The sequence below is a fragment of the Asterias rubens genome, chromosome 16 (genome assembly GCF_902459465.1).
Source record: "Asterias rubens chromosome 16, eAstRub1.3, whole genome shotgun sequence".
NCBI lineage: Eukaryota > Metazoa > Echinodermata > Asteroidea > Forcipulatida > Asteriidae > Asterias > Asterias rubens.
This window is the reverse complement of record NC_047077.1, coordinates 3687791-3706259: the sequence shown is the minus strand read 5'-3', so window position 1 is coordinate 3706259 and position 18469 is coordinate 3687791. Positions and strand designations below refer to the sequence as shown.

Below are 18469 nucleotides of genomic sequence, written 5' to 3'. Positions count from 1 at the left end.
AAACCCTTACAAGGTGCTACATAATTGGGTCTCATAATTCATAACTTCAATAACCCATCTTTCTGTTTAATGTATATACTAAGCGCCTTGAGTACCTTGTTTGGTAGATACGTGCGCTATATATAAGACTTTGATATTATTATTATCAGTGTTTACAGTTTGTTAAGTGAAACACATTTGGGATATCTACCATGTTAAGCAATAACATTGATATACATGTAGGGGACATGACAATGCACAGGTTAACAGTTACATGAAGACAAAACATGACTGCAGGCATCACCCAATTATTTCACAATTACATTACACAAATTTCACACAAAAAACATATTAAAATTGTTAATGGATAGAGAAGAACTCCCCCTAGAAAAATACAAGTGTCTCCAGATGGCATGAGAGCACAATGCAAATTGTCAACTTGTCAGTTCTTTTTAAATGAAAATTAGTTTTTTCTCCTGTTTTTCCACAGCTAGTGGTTGTATGGCTTCTGACCAGCAACCCCCTCCCCAAAACATAGATAATGACAAAATAGGGAGCCTGCCATCATTACAGCTGGATTGCTCAGTTGTTAGCGTGCCAGAGGGTCAAGTCCAACTCTAGTCAGTTTCTCTTTGTTCAACCCAAAATAAACACTACTGTTTACGTTGTACTCTTTATAGTTTTAATTGATGATAAAACCTAAATGTAAGTAGTACTCAAGTTTAAATTATAGAAAAAGACAAACTAAATTACTCATTTGTCTGTTTTTTTTTTTCTTTCTTGACAAAGTAGAAGTTTCTTTAATTTCCATAACTACCAGTTCGTCATTTCTTTACACCTAGAGTATAATCTGTTAATGCACTTAATGACACTTTCTAGTACATGCAAATAAAGTCCCATTCAGCTAGTTAACTTTCATAAATGTTCAACTTGTGCAAAAACATATCCACTCTCTCTCACCTATAAATTTATTAATTTTTCATGCACTTTACGTTGACCCTTCAACACTGGGACCCTTTTCTACTCCCATGCAATCTACTTTGGACTCAAATAATTTTGTTTATTACTCTTGTCACCTTAATTTGTTTTCATGCATTTGATACACAGCATACCACGCTTTGACCAATGTCTACTCCATGCAAACTTTTATTGTCAATTTGGTGTCACCTTGGATTTGTTTGCCGATGGCATTCCAGAAGGGGTGCGAGGTTTAGGCAAGAAATAATCCTGTGGTATGATAAAATTACAAGAAGAAAAGCAATTCAAGATTGTAAGTTGTATTATGACCGTTGAAAATTTGTACAGATAGGTGGGTGGAAGCAAGTGAATGCAAGACAACCCTCTTTTTCCCCCAAGCTTGACATTTTGCCTCCATTTATGACAAGCATATAATTTTTTATCTTCCAGTACAAGCTAATCCACCCATCAGATGCTCGAACTGGAGACTGGTATAAAAAGCTATATCCTACTCCCAGTTTTTATATTGCACACTGCGTATTGTGAGTGTCAATGCGTCACGCTCCGAATACGGTCAGTGCAAAAAATTACATTCTAAACTTTGCGCGTACAAAATCAAAAACAAAAACACAACCTAACCTCATTGACTTAACGAGGCTGAAAGATAAATACGTTTTTAACATCTATTACATTGTTGTGTTACCCGCTGCTAAAGTATAGACCAATCCGACGCACACACCGGGCGCCATAGTGTTGAGCACCGGGTGCGCAAGTGTTGAGCACCGCGCCCCATTTGCTGCAGTGTCTTCAATGCCTAGATTGTGCACAAAAAGACACCACAGTTGGTAATTTTCAATAGAGGGAGCTACCATTTTTGTTTGGTCGGATTGGTCATAGGGTTTAAACTGCCTCTATCTCCTGAGCAATCTCTAGTGGTCTAGTGATCAGACATCTGGTCTAGAATAGTAGCTTTCTCTAGTGGTCTAGTGATCAGACATCTGGTCTAGAATAGCAGCTATCTCTAGTGGTCTAGTGATCAGACATCTGGTCTAGAATAGCAGCTATCTCTAGTGGTCTAGTGATCAGACATCTGGTCTAGAATAGCAGCTATCTCTAGTGGTCTAGTGATCAGACATCTGGTCTAGAATAGCAGCTATCTCTAGTGGTCTAGTGATCAGACATCTGGTCTAGAATAGCAGCTATCTCTAGTGGTCTAGTGATCAGACATCTGGTCTAGAATAGCAGCTATCTCTAGTGGTCTAGTGATCAGACATCTGGTCTAGAATAGCAGCTATCTCTAGTGGTCTAGTGATCAGACATCTGGTCTAGAATAGCAGCTATCTCTAGTGGTCTAGTGATCAGACATCTGGTCTAGAATAGCAGCTATCTCTAGTGGTCTAGTGATCAGACATCTGGTCTAGAATAGCAGCTATCTCTAGTGGTCTAGTGATCAGACATCTGGTCTAGAATAGCAGCTATCTCTAGTGGTCTAGTGATCAGACATCTGGTCTAGAATAGCAGCTATCTCTAGTGGTCTAGTGATCAGACATCTGGTCTAGAATAGCAGCTATCTCTAGTGGTCTAGTGATCAGACATCTGGTCTAGAATAGCAGCTATCTCTAGTGGTCTAGTGATCAGACATCTGGTCTAGAATAGCAGCTATCTCTAGTGGTCTAGTGATCAGACATCTGGTCTAGAATAGCAGCTATCTCTAGTGGTCTAGTGATCAGACATCTGGTCTAGAATAGCAGCTATCTCTAGTGGTCTAGTGATCAGACATCTGGTCTAGAATAGCAGCTATCTCTAGTGGTCTAGTGATCAGACATATGGTCTAGAATAGCAGCTATCTCTAGTGGTCTAGTGATCAGACATCTGGTCTAGAATAGCAGCTATCTCTAGTGGTCTAGTGATCAGACATCTGGTCTAGAATAGCAGCTATCTCTAGTGGTCTAGTGATCAGACATCTGGTCTAGAATAGCAGCTATCTCTAGTGGTCTAGTGATCAGACATCTGGTCTAGAATAGCAGCTATCTCTAGTGGTCTAGTGATCAGACATCTGGTCTAGAATAGCAGCTATCTCTAGTGGTCTAGTGATCAGACATCTGGTCTAGAATAGCAGCTATCTCTAGTGGTCTAGTGATCAGACATCTGGTCTAGAATAGCAGCTATCTCTAGTGGTCTAGTGATCAGACATCTGGTCTAGAATAGCAGCTATCTCTAGTGGTCTAGTGATCAGACATCTGGTCTAGAATAGCAGCTATCTCTAGTGGTCTAGTGATCAGACATCTGGTCTAGAATAACAGCTATTGTGGGTAAGATTCCCACCACAGTAATTTGACTGTAATTTTGTTATCTCACAAAACTCAGGAAAGTACGGATACAGTGCTAAACACATTAGTCATTACAATGGGTAAAACCAAATAGTACTATTTACCCTTGATTCAAATTTTCAATCTATTGAATCATTGCGATACCTGCTAACACATAGGATTGAAACTGCCTCGTAACCGGGCAATCTCGAAGTCTAGTGGTAAGACATCTGGTCTAGAATGCTGAAGGTCACACAAGTGAAATGCAGGAATAACAGTTGGACTGGCTGTCAGGTTCAACGGCCATATGTAATAAAGAAGCTCAATGCTAGTTCAATGATAGACTACTGAGTGAAGTCTTTATTAACAGTAAAGTTCATGTATGCAGAGCACGTCCACAGAGCAGTGCCACAGAGCATACCCACCGACCATGTCCACAGTGTTTTCAATCAATAAAATACACAGGTTTTTACTGATTTTTTAAGGGGGTGGGGAAAAGTAAAAAATAAAAAAAAAAAAAAAACAGAAACAGGAACAGTCCACAAATACAGGAGCAAAAGAGCTTGGCTGTGCCAGAAGGCACAGTGCATGCACACCATTCAGGGTTTAAATTCTACTATCATAATAATAATAATTTGGGAGGCTAATCATCCTTACTCGCAGCCAAGAGCTGAATTGCGAAGGACGCAGCTAAACGTGTTTGAGAAGCAGGCATGCAAGGGCGCCTTTGGCAGCCAGCCACATCAACTCAGTATGACCACGGAGCACAGCCAGAGATCGAAAGTATTTGATTTTTCTTGAGGGAGGAAAATCGGATGGTCTGAAAAACCCTCGTGGCACAGCAGAGAACCAACGCACAACTCAACTCACATATGGCCCTGGCCGGGAATCGAACCAAGGTCACCTTGGTGATAGACGAGCGCTTTACACACAAGCCAACCACGCCCCCTATCATACATGTAGGTTGAGATCTGATAAAAAGAGCAGCTCATGTCGGACAAACAAATGGATTCTTAAGAACAACCTAACAAACGATGGCTCTGTAGTTGAGAAAGTAACTAATTTCAAGTACCTTGGGGCCTTGATGGAAAGCACCGAAAAAGACATCAAATCACGCAAAGCATCAGCATGGAGGGCATGCAATAGGCTCACCAAAATACGGAAATCAAACCTTCCTAGAAGGCTCAAGGAGCGCCTCTTCCTTGCAACAGTAGAGTCTGTGCTGTTATACGGCTGTGAGGCATGGTCTCTTACTCCAAAACTGGAATAGCAGATGGGTGATACACAAGGCTATTAAGAACAGCTCTCAATATCCACTGGAGTCAACATATGACCAACAAAGTCCTCTATGGGATCCTACCCAAGCTATATCAACAACAATCAGACAGAGAAGGATGCGTATTGCTGGCTACTGCTACAGGAGCAAAGACGAACCAGTGTCCAGTATTGTTCTGTGGACCCCTAAGCATGGTAGGAGGAAACATGGTAGACCGGCACTAACGTACACTGACATTCTCAAAATAGACACGGGTCTGGAATCAGCAGATTTCAAGTCGGCAATGGGGGACAGAAAGGACATCACTCGACTTAAGCAAGCAAGCAATGTAACAATCTTAGTGTCAGAACTGTCTTAGGTACTTAAGGAGCTTAAAATACTTGTCATGCAAACATTATATACATATACAAAACAAAGTGATGAATCAAACATCAGGTAAAATTAGTATAAAAATATAAACATAAGTGTTAAGTTCACCAAGTATAAACATGTCAAGTCTAAATCTAATTGCAGAAATTAAAGTTTAAAGACAACAAATATATTTAAATGAAGAGGTAAAATCACAGTTACCTAGGGGAAAAATAGTAATTTGGGATACAAATATTCAACCAAATAGGGTTAAAAAACCATGCATGGAAAGTTGATCAATAATAGAGTTCAATAACCTAACCGTTCATATCTTCAATAGTGTAGATAGTTGAAAATAATTAACAAATCTATTAGACCTTACGGAACAAAAGAAACAAAAATAGTTTGCAGTGCATTACTAAAATAAGAGATACAAGAATTGTGTGCACAAAGGTAGAAGATAAAAGGTCACCTGTAGAGACAGAATCCCTGCCAAGAAATCCTGACCAATGAGGAAGGGGGGTTAGTGGATGACAAGAAACATAAAGGTAGCTATTACTCACTAGCAGACTAAAAGGCACAATTGGCAAACTTGTATCATTTTGTCAACACCATTTCCAAGAGTGAATTGACCACTTTCCTTTTAATATATAGACAACTTATTGATGCGTTTGATTAGCTTCCCATGGTCGACCCCGGTCTGCCCCCTGTACATTCGAATAGCTTTGACGTCATTCCAGGGGCTCACCTGGGTCAGGCCCAAGTGACCTGCTTGTGGAACAGGTCACTTGGGGCTGGCTCGAGGTGCATGACGAGAGGGCGAGTGATCGTTCGATTAGCTCTTGTCAAGGGCTCACCTGAATGAGCACTGCGGGGTCAACCAAGGGAAGCTATTCGAACGCACCAAATATTTAGGTTTTGAATGGAGTAATTGGAAACAATTCAAGAGTGCCCACAGCAAGGTGAGGTTTTTACTGTCAAATTAGTGTCTTAATGTGATGTTGCATTCTTGAATCAAGTAGAAAAATATTCAGCTTTCAAACAAATTGGTTTCAAAATTAGCATATCATTCTAAAATAAAATAATTGTGTCGTACAAAGCAAAGAGGCACAGTGTGAACTTGAGTTTAGAAATTAAAAAAATATAATATATATTTCTTTTTTCAAATGAAAAATTCAAAGAAGGTTGAAACAATTGAAAATAATTTGAAGGTGGAGAAGTACAGAAAGTTGTTAGGGGATGATTAGAGGGTAATGGGAACAATAGGAAAGACAAGCACATGATGCCATTCCATACAAATAAATCATTGCAACAAACAATAAAGCTCAAGTTTTAGTATGTTCTAAATTTGAGATGAAGACACAATTTTCATTTCAACATTGGTAATTTTCCATGGTGACACAGCGATGACGTTATTGATAGTTTTGCCTATGTTTATTTGTTGATAACTAATTGATTAACTAAACCCATGTTTCACTCCAAACTACTTTACTGTACAACACGGCCCGGTGCAACTATTAATAAGTTTTTAAGACTTTGATGAGATATTGACTTTGAAAATATATTGTGTTGTTAAAAAGTTGCGATTATTAAAATATTAGTCATTGTAAGTTTATATGTATATTTTTGGTTTGCAGAACTAGAGTTAGAGAACTGTCTTGCAATGGATAATTATGTATTCTGCTACCGCAGAGTAGATTTATCTTATTGTTCGAGAGACTTCCCGGTTCTAAAAAGTAACTGTCCTGCTTTTTACTTACTACCCGGGCGGAAGGTATAGAAAATTTCTATAGAAAATTTCTACTTTCACTTATAAGATCGTTTTATAACTGCACTACCGTGTAGTGAGTTCTTAAATTGGTCTCAATAATTCAACTAGCTTGCTCTAGTCATCCACAGGAATTTATACTTGATCACAGCAAAAGCCATTTTTTGTCCTGGCTATATTTTGTTTATGTGACAAGTAAAAGAGAGAAAAACAACTGAAAAGAAGCGTTTAAATTGTTTGACCTGTTTTTGACACAGAATGTTTTGATACGAATTAATGCCTTTAGGAGCCATGTGCATTGAGAATTCTATTGGCAATATATGTGATGACAGTGTTATAGGGAAGTTGAGTAAAATAGCTTAGATTTAGAATTCAAAGTAGTTATTGACAGAGACAAAAAGATGAAATGATTATCTATTAGTTTGCAGAGTTAGCAGTGTTACATGTATATTACAGTCTACCATTGATTAGCATTGATAAAAAGGTTATTGACAAGGAAATGGGACTAGCTACCAGATATGGTGACAAACACAGAGACAAACAGGGCAGGACACACACTGACGAAACCTACAACAAATCACCTGAGACTCAAAAAAGGAGAGCTTGCGAAGTCTTGTTGGTCCAACATCCTGAAAACAAAGGAGGAACAGTCCACTTAGATCAAATTGGGTCAGTCAAATGAAGTCAAACAAGGTCAGTGAAATGAAGATAAACAAGGTCAGTTAAATGAGGTCAAACAGGGTCAGTGACAAGAGGTCAAACTGGGTCAGTCAAATGAGGTCAAACAGGGTCAGTCAAATGAGGTCAAACAAGGTAAGAGTAAAGCGGTCAAACAAGGTCAGTTAAATGAGGTCAATTAGGGTCAGTCAAATGAGGTCAAACAGTGTTCGTCAAATGAAGTCAAACGGTCACTTTAAGCCGACTCGGTGGAGCAGGTTCAAGATGTAAAGCATTATGTAGTTTAAGAAGCACTTGAGCGTACTTGTTTTTCGACATATGGCGTAACATGAGTGATGACGTAACAGAGCTTTTCGCAAATCTTTCAGAAAAGCGCTGGATAAGGGTATTCAAAATGATTTTTTTTTTATACACAATTAAAATCTATTTATAGTCATATTACTAAATTTCATTGGTTGAAAACATTTTAAATGAAATTCAGCAAAGTTCACGGCTTGCCATTTTTGTTCAAGTAGGTCTTTAAACAGTGATTAACACAATTACACACAAAAGTAGCTTGAAGTACATGTAGCGAAAAATTTACATGAATGACTTTGCAAATGAGCATGCATGATTTATCATGATTGACTAGTCAAAGGATAGTCCTCACATGCTTAAATGGCTACATTCATTGTAGTTTTGATTTTGCTCTCACCAATAATAATATTTCAATGTTTATGTTTCCTTGGTAATACTACATGTCCTGGTACTATCAATAAACAAAGGTAAATACAACCTATAGTTGTAACAGTCCCCTCTCAACATCTTGTGCTGGTTATTATAGGATGAGCGAGTAGAGTAAGGCCTTTATTGTGTTTGAAAAAAGTACATCGACCCTTTAAGCAGAATTCAATTTTGTAACAAAAAATTGATTACTGTTAGCAAAGCAAAATACACACTAATTCCCAGAGGTTCTCTCTAGCTAAAGGGTGATGCAACAATGCAAATCCTCTGTGAACATCTTGCTTAACATTTATTTCATACTTACTCACTTTCGTCAGCTTTTGTAAGCACAACAACTTGCTTGTCTGATTACAAAATGAACTGCTTCATGTAAATTGAGGACTCATACAAAGTGATGGACCTTCCAACACCCAACTATACGCCTCTCTTAATATGGCGTCACAATTCTAGCCCAAAACACGGCCATGGGCGCAGCCACTGCACGTGGCTGGTACTGGTGTTTGCATGACGTGCGCCGATTGCCCCTCATTTTGGGTTAGAATTGTGACGTCATTCATGAATACTTAGAGAGGCGTATTCTGATGGCACTATCAAAAAGGTGGGATTGACAGAATGGATTTAATACCCCTTATTTTTGACCGCGCGGGGGCACTATAAATAGTATTTTGATCACTTCCGGGGGTACACGCGATTCGCCCTGCACAAATTAATAGGCGTTCTGTCACTTTTGTTGCGCCGTAGTTTCAATTTGCTTTAGAGGTGGATTATAACGGCTCCTTTTAAAGTCTTATTGTCTGTGATGGATTAGATGTCTGTGGTTATAATGTGGTCCAATCTTTAAAAACTGTTTTGCGTATGAATTAATATACCCCCGGAAGTGATTGAGAGCGCCCTCACGCGGTCAAAAATATGGCCCATTGCCTAAACAAGCTCTTAACCTTCCAAAAACCATTACAACATAGAAACTAAATAAATAGATCAATAAAGTAACAGAATAGAATAATGTTCAGACACATGTAGGGGGATACCGAATGTTAGTGATGGGATGTTGTACTTACTTTAAGTGGTAGACCCTTCTCTTTACGCTCGTTGTACATCTCTCTCATGTCAATAATCTTATTCTCAAGTTTCTCCACTGACCAGATCTGAGTCCCTCGGTCCTTCCTCTTGACCTGGATGGCTGGCTCACTCACTATTGCCCCTCGCTGAGAACAAAATAAGTCATATATCATCTTGGTAATATTTATGCTGACGATGACTAGAGCAAGCTTGTCGAAACATTTACACCAATTCAAGAACTCACTCCGAGGTAGTGCAGTTAATAATGAAAGTAGTAGTCCCAGCCAATTTTCTTTACCAGGCAGGCAACGGTAACTTCACCAAAAAAGAGGAAATTACAAAATTTCAAGGTTTTGTAAAGTATTTTCAATTTTGAATGGAAAAACTAAGACTTAAAAAAGAAGAAATCAGCTGATCTGAGGAAAAGTTGCATGCCTGCTTTACCTTCTGCCCAGGTAGTAGTTAAAAAGCAGGACAGTTCTTTTCAGAACTGAGGAGTCTCCTGAACAATCCGATACGTCTACTACGTGGTAGTAGAATATAAAAAGATAGTTCTCTTAAGAACAAACTCTACCTGGCAAGTAGATACACACATGGTGTCACCGCAAACCAAACATATCTTAAAACCTCACCATGCAATGCCTCAAATCATATAAATATTTATGCTGTTATAAACAATGTGTTCTAAAATCTGGATGGAATGCATTGATTGGTACTTAGCTACTTAAGACTCGAGAACAGAAGAGCAAAAGGCAATAATGAATAGGAAGATGAGATACACATTGACTAGGTATTGCTCTACCCAGAATGATGCTCCTCATAGCTATCCTGTCTCATCATAAACCTACTTTATTAACCCCTTGTAGCACATCACATGCAGCGACTGTGACATGCTCACCATTTTGGTGGGCATTAGGTTTACGTGTAAATGCCGCGTCGCCTAAAATGCGCACTTCACTGAATAACGCACAGTGACATTGACCACCAAGATGGCGCATCCAAGATTATTCTGATGATGACGTCAGGTGAAAGGGGTCAATAGAATCCTTAACTTGACTTACTTTTCTGTTGGGTGTGAGATTACAAGCTGGGATTTGCAGTGTGACTCTGAACTCTGTCAACTTGCCCATCTCCTCTCCAAGGAAGTTAGCTTCTCTGATCAAGGCATTTGCCTTCACAACCTCCTCACGTAACCTTGCAAGACTCTGTCTGAATAACTCATCCCTGTTCACAAATAACAAAAACTCTCTTTTGAAAATACTGAGCTAAGAATACTATACTAACAGTAAATGTGCTTATATAAGACTATCGCTTAAGGTATTCCCCTGGTGTCTGAAAACTTCGCATTTGCAGGAAGTATAAACCGGGCTAAGTTTGCATTACAACTTGAATTGAATGTTATTGCATGTACCTCTCTTCAGCCCATTCCTTGTACTTGAGATTCTGTCCACAGTCACCACTGGCTTCACTACCAGGGCTCTGATCTGAGTAGTAAGCTGTGTCTGTTCTCTCCATGGGTCTTGTAGCCGGCATTAACTGCTTCCTCAGACACTCTAATTCCCTCTCATATTTCTCTCTTTGTTTCTCCAGGGCACCCTTCTTGTCCTTCTGATGCTGGTTCTCCAACAGCTTCATGGCTGCCTCCACGGGATCTGAAGGGCCAAAAGGCAAAAACAAATAACAAATATTGGAATATGCCTTCAAAATGTCACTGTCCCATTGGCCCAGGATGTCTCAAATTAATCAAATTGTGATGAATTTATATTTCATTGTGAAAAGATATTGGACCTCAGAGTCAAGGGTTTGGGTACAAACACAATGGCACATAAAATACATGTACGGTCAAACCATACCACAAGAATGAAGCGGGGAAAGACTGAAAGAAGTCTACACATATCAAATGAACCTGCTGCACATGGATGAAACAAATCAACGCATATTGGGCCGGCTGCTAGTGGTTGGCAATTTATTCTGGACAGAAGCGTGTAAAGATAAATGAGGAAACTTGCAGTTTCTCAAGAGACCAAGAAGAGGGGATGAGCGAGATCCAAATGTATATCCCAACAATTTCAACCCCAAATTTTATATCAAATTCTCATTGAACTCGAAGACCACAAATTTGAAGAAAACAAATTTATAAAATGGAATTCCAGTTTAAATGAGGATTTAAATTGTGATGGCCAAAGTGCCGCATATGAGACATGGCATTTCTTTTGATTGTGTTCAAGTTTGGTTAGGGGAAAAGTCACCAAACTTTTGAGGCGTTTATAAGAGTTCTGATTGGCCAAGAAGGAATTGATAGTTCTTTTGAATTTAAGATTTGGAATGCGTGCAAGTCACAAGATCTTATCGCGAGGGAATTATTTTGTGCTAATTTATCGGGAGTAATTACAGCACCTCAACTGTGTAAGTTTAATGTAAATCTGTAGACATTGTGTTTTGTGTTACAAAAAAGTACCCCCATCTTTTAAACCGGAAGATTCTCATGCCGGCTTTTGGAGTGAACACAATTTGTGTACAAATCCTAAAGGGATTTTAGCAGAAAGAAAGACAAATAATCGAAAGATAGCAAATACAAATCATGATGAAAACAATAGCTGTTCAGAATTCTACGTCATTACAGCTCATAAAATAGTATGTCAATTGAGAAAGCAAAATAATTTTCATCTAAATCAAAATATGCAAATAAAAAGGGAAGAATATTAAGCATAGATGTGGAGTGCTTACCATTAGTCATCTCTTTCATCATGACCTCATTCTGAGCATAAACAAAGTCATAGTTGGAATTCTGAGGTTCAATATCAGGAGTAGATGCTCCGCTGGATCCTGTCAATCATAAAGGCACATCGTTAGCACAAATCATTACTACTATGATGGAAGTGGCCGAGTGGTTAAGAGCACCGAATTCAAACTCTGGTGTTTCTGATCAGCAGAGTGTGGGTTCGAATCCCCAAGTCGCGACACTTCGGATGGGAAATAAAACCTTATCAAAAAGAGAAGGGTTTGCCTTGGTGTACCTGGCTGTGGCTGCTGTATGCGCCATAGCACCTTGTAAACCCACATAAGGTGCTACATAATTGGGTCTCAGAACTTCAATAACCTATCTTTCTGAAAGTTTGTACATACTGGTCTGTGCAGTCTCACAAGACATCAACAAATCCTGAAAACCTCATCTTTCCTTTGTCAAGTCGGGTTCATTGTGGCAAAAATATTTTTGAAGGACAAAGATTTCTCCAAAAAGATAAAACAAGTTCCTAAAACTCAAATGGGCAAGATTTTTTCCCCTCCTAACACTGACCCAAAGTGGTTAATTTAGCATGCAATTCTTTAAGAGCAAAATCTTTGTTTTAGACTTGTAGCCATTACTAACCAACTCCAGGAGGTCTTGGGCAATTGATTCTAAAGAAGTGGTAGTTCCCGAGTAAGATCCTGTCTCCGTGTCTCAGTCCTGTACGATCCGTTATTGATGATCCATTCACACAACATCTAAGGAAAGGAAACAAGTTTTGTTTACAGCTTAATGCCAGGTGACATGTATACACACAAATTATTCATAAACACAACAGTGGTGTAGTCGACTTACAGGCACTGGACACCTTCAGTAATTGTCATAGACCAGTCTTCTTGCTTGGTGTTTATCAAAATAAGCATAAAATAACAAACCTGTTAAAATTTGAACTCAATTGGTCGTCAAAGTTGCGAGAGAAAAATGGAAGAAAAAACAACAACCTTGTCACACGAAGTTATGTGCTTTCAGATGCTTGAAATCGAGCAAATTTTGAGGTCTCAAAATCAAATTGAAATATTTTAGTGAGAAATTACTTACAATATCCGTTTTTGCAACTTGGTCCAGACAAGGGAATTCTTTAGAAAAGGAAATACTAGAACAAAAATGGCAAGAAAGTCTCCACAACTAGGTTTCAAAAGACTGTATGATTGTTTCTTACTTTGCTCCGTCGATTGGTGTGAAGTACACATCCATTTCATTCTCTACATCAATGATACAATGTTGTAGCATGATACCCAATCCATTTAGCTGTATGTCTTGTTTCTTGTCTGAATCTGACCTTCCTATTAACGTGTGGTCCTAAAAGGATTGGAGAATAATCAAATATACAAATAAACAAACTGACACAGATACTAAGCTGAAAATAATGCTTCGCAAGTTTATCCAACAGAATCAAGGTACAGAAATTATATGTTGGTATCAGGAAAACTTGTGTGCACAACTTTCCACGTAACAAATGTTCACTTCATTTTTGTTGATCTCTCTTAAGTTTCCAACCTCCAAGCTTGAATTTGGTAGCGCAAACAAAACCAATAAGAAAATCATTCAAAAGATAATTTCATCTCTACAAAATCAGCTTAACTTGCAACACATGAAAATCATCCGTTGATTATAGCGCGAGTGCTAAAGAATTAAACGTGTTACTGTGAGCAGCCATCTTTGAAGTCAGTCTCTCAATAACACACACAAAGCGAGGAAGAAAACCTTATTTAAACCTGGTTGAAAACAGTGAAGTAAACGAGCTGGGACCCACCTCTGATCGTCTTCTGGAGAAAGCTGTCACACGATCAGAGCATACTGATCAAAACGTTGAGTTTAAACAAATGGTTCTTTTCAGAACCACCCCAACTCATTTAGAGATATAGTCATTACATGGTGTTACCGCAAACCTTTCCATATCTTATTTTCCACCATGCAAAGTTTCAAATCCTACTCACCTTAAGGTAGTAAACAAGAAGCTCATTAAGAGAAGGATCTGCATTTAGGTTAACCAAGAAACACTTGTTACGTTCCACTTTGATGCCTGATGTCTGGACGGAGATGCCCATCTTCTCTAATGTATGCTGTCTCTCCTGTACAACAACAAGACAAAGCAAGCACAGCCTTTACAATCTTAACTACAATGTCAACACTACTTTATGTATGGCTTAAGGGCACTGGACACTAATGGTAATTGCTCAAAAAAATTGTAAGCATAAAAAAATCTTACTTGGTAACGAGCAACGGAGAGCTGTTGATAGCATAGAACATTGTGAGAAACGGCTCCCTCTGAAGTAACTTAGTTTTCGAGAAAGAAGTAACTTTCCACTAATATTTGAAATTGATTTTCGAGACCTCGGGATTAGCTTTTGAGGTCCCGAAATCAAGCATCTGAAAGCACACAACTTCGTTTGACAATGGTGTTTTTTCTTCCATTATTATTTCGCAACTTCGACGACCAATTGAGTTCAAAGTTTCACACATTGTTATTTTGTGGATATTTTGAGATACACCAATGCGAGGAGACTGGTCTTTGACAATTACCAAATGTGTCCAGAGCCTTTAACAAAAATATTTTGGCTTAAAATGTTACAGCTTAATGTGCATAGTGCACATATTAGGCAGCACTTGAAGTAGGGTAACATTTTAGAGGGCACAAGTAGGAACAACATTTTTTCTAGGGAGGGGGGCACCTCTTGCCAAGTTTCAAACTGCCTTTTTCTTAAACAAGTCCCTCTTCAATGCTTTTTTTCTTTTAATATTTAATTCACAATTATTATCAGATAATTTGCCGTAAATAGAAAAATAGACATCAAAATTATCACCTTTAAGCATGTAAAGCGTAAAACTTGCAAACCTAAAAGTCCAGATTTCAAATGGGGGGGGGGGTGCATCCCCTTAGTCAATGATATTACTTTCTGTGTTTAGTGATCTGGCCGAGTTGAGTCCCTCTACCTTACCTTATGGACTTCCTCTGTCTTGAGCAGCTTGTCCTCCCAGCTTAGGGTCATCTCTTGCATCAGTTTCTCAGACTCTTGCAGTCTCTCCTTCAACGTGTCAGCTTTCATGCTCTGGAACAAACAGTAACAGAAAATCATGCAAGACAAATGTATATTCATTTTGTACACCGATGTGTGTTAGCACTGTATACTCAATACTTACCCAAGTTCTGTAAAAAAATCACAGGCATACTACTTGGGTGGGATTCTGACCCACGACCTTTGCAATTCTAGAGCAGTGTCTTACCAACTAGAGAAATGTATGTACTAAGCAAGTTAGATAGCAGTGGACAACAAATAAAAACAATTATTGTTAGTTCATTGCATTAGCATTTTGTTCTTGTTTATGCTAAGCAGCTTGCTAAGATAGGGCCCAGGATAAGGTTGCTGGTGTCAGTGAAGTGATTTGAAGTTGGAGTCCAAAGGCAGATAGACTTCTTTACCTTTGATGATGAGAAAGTGACAATTCTAAACCAAGCAAACCTACCACTGCTTCTTTCAATTGCTTTTTCAATGAATCGACTTCTTCTCTCAGTTCCCGGATAATCTGAAAGAAAAACCAACAAACATGAATTACCAATAAAAAAGCTGAATTTGAGTGAAGAATTTAGGTACAAACCAACTCTTGGTTGGAACTACACATGTATACAATCTCAATTTTCCCAGGACAAAATATAATAATAATAATAATAATAATAATAAAAACAATGTTGAACATTTCTAGTGCGCCATGTCTGTCAATGATGACACTCCTGGCGAAAAAACAATAACTCTGCTAATACACAATGACACAAGACAACCAAAAGTTTGAGGGCTATTGTTTTCAAAATAGATTATAAACTTATAAACTTATTTTTGTTTTAATATGTCCACATAAAAAAGGTTACATGCAATTCATTTCTAGACCATTACTACTCAAAATATCATACCCTTAAGTAATACCACAAAAAAAGAAAACACTCACACAATGTAATTCTATTTTAAACAAATTCCGGAATGAAATAAATATGAACAATATCAAATGATTTATTTGGGGACAGACTATTGATTTACTCACAAAGAGACATCACCATGAAAAGAAGTAGACAAAATAAACTAGAAAACCAAGGACATTCTCTAATTCATTATTTCTGTCTGACTATATTGGAAGATCAATCTGTATTTAATCAAGTGCCCCATGGTCTATATTCACCACTCTATGTTTCACAGTCAAATCCAATTTTCTCGGGGGGAGAATTTGAGTTTAACTTGATTGGGATTGAGAAGAAACCTTGAACTTAAAGGTTTGAAGCCTTTCATCTTTAAGAGGGCGGAGTAAGATAAGTCAGAACATTTGGTATGATGCCGGTTTGAGTTCCGAGTCTTAAATGTAATAACAGGTTAATGGAATGCAAACCCGACTTCTCCATATCCCGCTGTTTGACTTACTCTTGCATTGGGATCTTCATTAATAACTGCATGGTTAACAATTCTCTTTGCCCTGTCAGCATAGCGTAGTGTAGATAATGTCTCTTCATAATTATCACTAGCTGGACTGATTGTAGCTACCATCACGGTCCGGCTATTCCCTCCTAGACACTCCTAAAGCAACAATAGAAAAACGATAGACCGTTATCACCGTGCCACCATCTTAGTCATGTTTCTTGTAACGAATAACAATAATAAATACTAATAATCGTTTTGCAAACAGGAACCAGACTGTTTTGTTCTTCCAGCCTCGGTTTGGTATACATTGATACCAATGGGAGAAATTAAAGATGGCTGTACCATGATAAAGGTCTACAGGATGACAACTAGATTAACAAAGTTACAGATTCATTACACTCCTGTATTGACCCCTTGCACGGACGTTACACGCGGCGACTGTGCCACGCTCAACATTTTATTGGTCAATAAGTTTAGGTGTAAACGCCGCGTCGCCTAAAATGCGCACTTCACTGAATAACGCACAGAGACATTGACCACCGTAATGGTGCATCCAAAAATATTCTGATGATGACGTCAGGTGAATTGGGTCAATAGAATAAATGCACTGAATAATGGTTACTCAGGTATTACATGTAACATTAGGCATTCAATAAATCCCTACACCGCTCTCGAACAAGTGTGAACCAATTCAAGCTTCTTCTTCTTCTTCTTATTCTTTCAAATATCAGCATTGGAGAGCTGTTGGTAGTATAAAACATTGTGAGAAACGACTCCCTTTCATTGTCCCCCAATTTTATGGTGCACAAAGGATCAAATTAAATTTGATCACTCACCCCTTTTTAAGAGAAAATTGAGAACCACACATAAAATTTACCGCTGAAAACGCTTTATATTTAGCTTCAAATTGAGATTGAAATTGGTGTAATTGTGGTTGTGGCAGCATAATTGTGGTGCAGGACTTGATAATAGAGAGGTTTTGCATGTGAACAGATACAGTTAGTGCGACGGACACGTCATCATTATGACGTCATACGGTACTCGCTATCTGCTACATATACAGATACCGATATGTCAACACTTTGTGTGTTCACGTGACGCGTATCTGCGACTATCGCATTTTGCACACATGTTAGTAACAGATACAGGAGCTCATACGCGTCAAACGGATTCCGTTTTGCAGACTTATAGTCTTTTTGTCCCAGATTGCTTTCATTGGTATTGTACTTGATATAGACAGAAAATTGTCAGTCATTTACAAACAAAACAATGAGAAAATGCAGTATATAAAATCAGTCATGCTCGTCGGAAAAACACTCATCATGAACGCGATCGCCCTCAAGCATGTCAAGTGACACATACCTATATCTTGCAAAACAAAATCCAACATGCGGCTGACGTGAACGGATACGGTTATCATATCCGTATCTGTATCTGTATCCGCACGCTTGCGAAACCTCTCTAATAATGCAGTCAGGTTGGAAGAATAACTTACCTTGAGAAGCCAAGTGAGCACAGAGTCTCTGTAAGGCACAAAATTGATCTTCTTCTTTCCTTTACTGGGTGCTGATTGGTCAGCTAGAGCTGATATGACTAGACCTAACGTCGTCAGTGATCTGTTAAAACACAATCAATAGTTATCAATTTATAACATTTATCGTCCCTAACAGTAATGGAAAGTTTACACAGATTCTTCGAACTAACGACTTCCGGATTAACGTACTGAGCTATCTAGCCCTATGTTGGCGGTGTCCCTATTTTGTCAATATCTTTGTTCAATATCTCCGTAAGGTGATCGCCTGACTGCCGCTTCCCAGGTTGTAAAAGCTGCGCGAAGAGGTGCAATTTTGACTTGAATTATTTATAACCAAATGCAAATTTTAAGCGTAAAACGGTTATAAATCGGTATCTATGACGTCTGTTTGGCCCAAAAAAGGTAATAGTAAAAATATTGAGATTATCCTGTAGCCGCTGTTTAACTTATTTAACTTTGACTGAACAGAGAGTGCTACATGACTGCACACATTCTTACTTATTAATATTGCTTCCTTCCCGTAATCTATCTCCGGTTGAACCTGTCTTCTGCACACGCTCACTACCAGCTAGATCTACCAGACTTATCTTACTGACCTTCTCACCCGAGACCTGACAACAAAATCAAAAACAGAAAAACAAAATCTA

At 38.5% G+C, this 18469-nt stretch overlaps 1 protein-coding gene across 5 annotated transcripts in view; it reads right to left on the bottom strand.

Moving 5' to 3' along the window:
* The window catches only part of LOC117300689 (kinesin-like protein KIF13A), an 87048-nt gene that overhangs the window by 26037 nt on the left and 42542 nt on the right, over window positions 1–18469 (bottom strand). For 3 of the 5 annotated variants that reach the window (XM_033784420.1, XM_033784423.1, XM_033784424.1), the window contains exons 7-21: window positions 18321–18433; window positions 17784–17904; window positions 16292–16444; window positions 15351–15410; window positions 14825–14935; window positions 13823–13957; window positions 13045–13184; window positions 12468–12583; window positions 11825–11923; window positions 10509–10749; window positions 10159–10321; window positions 9097–9243; window positions 7219–7266; window positions 5342–5371; window positions 1147–1206 (exon numbers count right to left, since the gene is read on the bottom strand). In XM_033784420.1, the coding sequence (XP_033640311.1) occupies window positions 1147–1206; window positions 5342–5371; window positions 7219–7266; window positions 9097–9243; window positions 10159–10321; window positions 10509–10749; window positions 11825–11923; window positions 12468–12583; window positions 13045–13184; window positions 13823–13957; window positions 14825–14935; window positions 15351–15410; window positions 16292–16444; window positions 17784–17904; window positions 18321–18433 (1737 nt within the window). The remainder of the gene's footprint in view (window positions 1–1146; window positions 1207–5341; window positions 5372–7218; window positions 7267–9096; window positions 9244–10158; window positions 10322–10508; window positions 10750–11824; window positions 11924–12467; window positions 12584–13044; window positions 13185–13822; window positions 13958–14824; window positions 14936–15350; window positions 15411–16291; window positions 16445–17783; window positions 17905–18320; window positions 18434–18469) is intronic. The other 2 variants (XM_033784421.1, XM_033784422.1) reach the window with 2 other exon arrangements.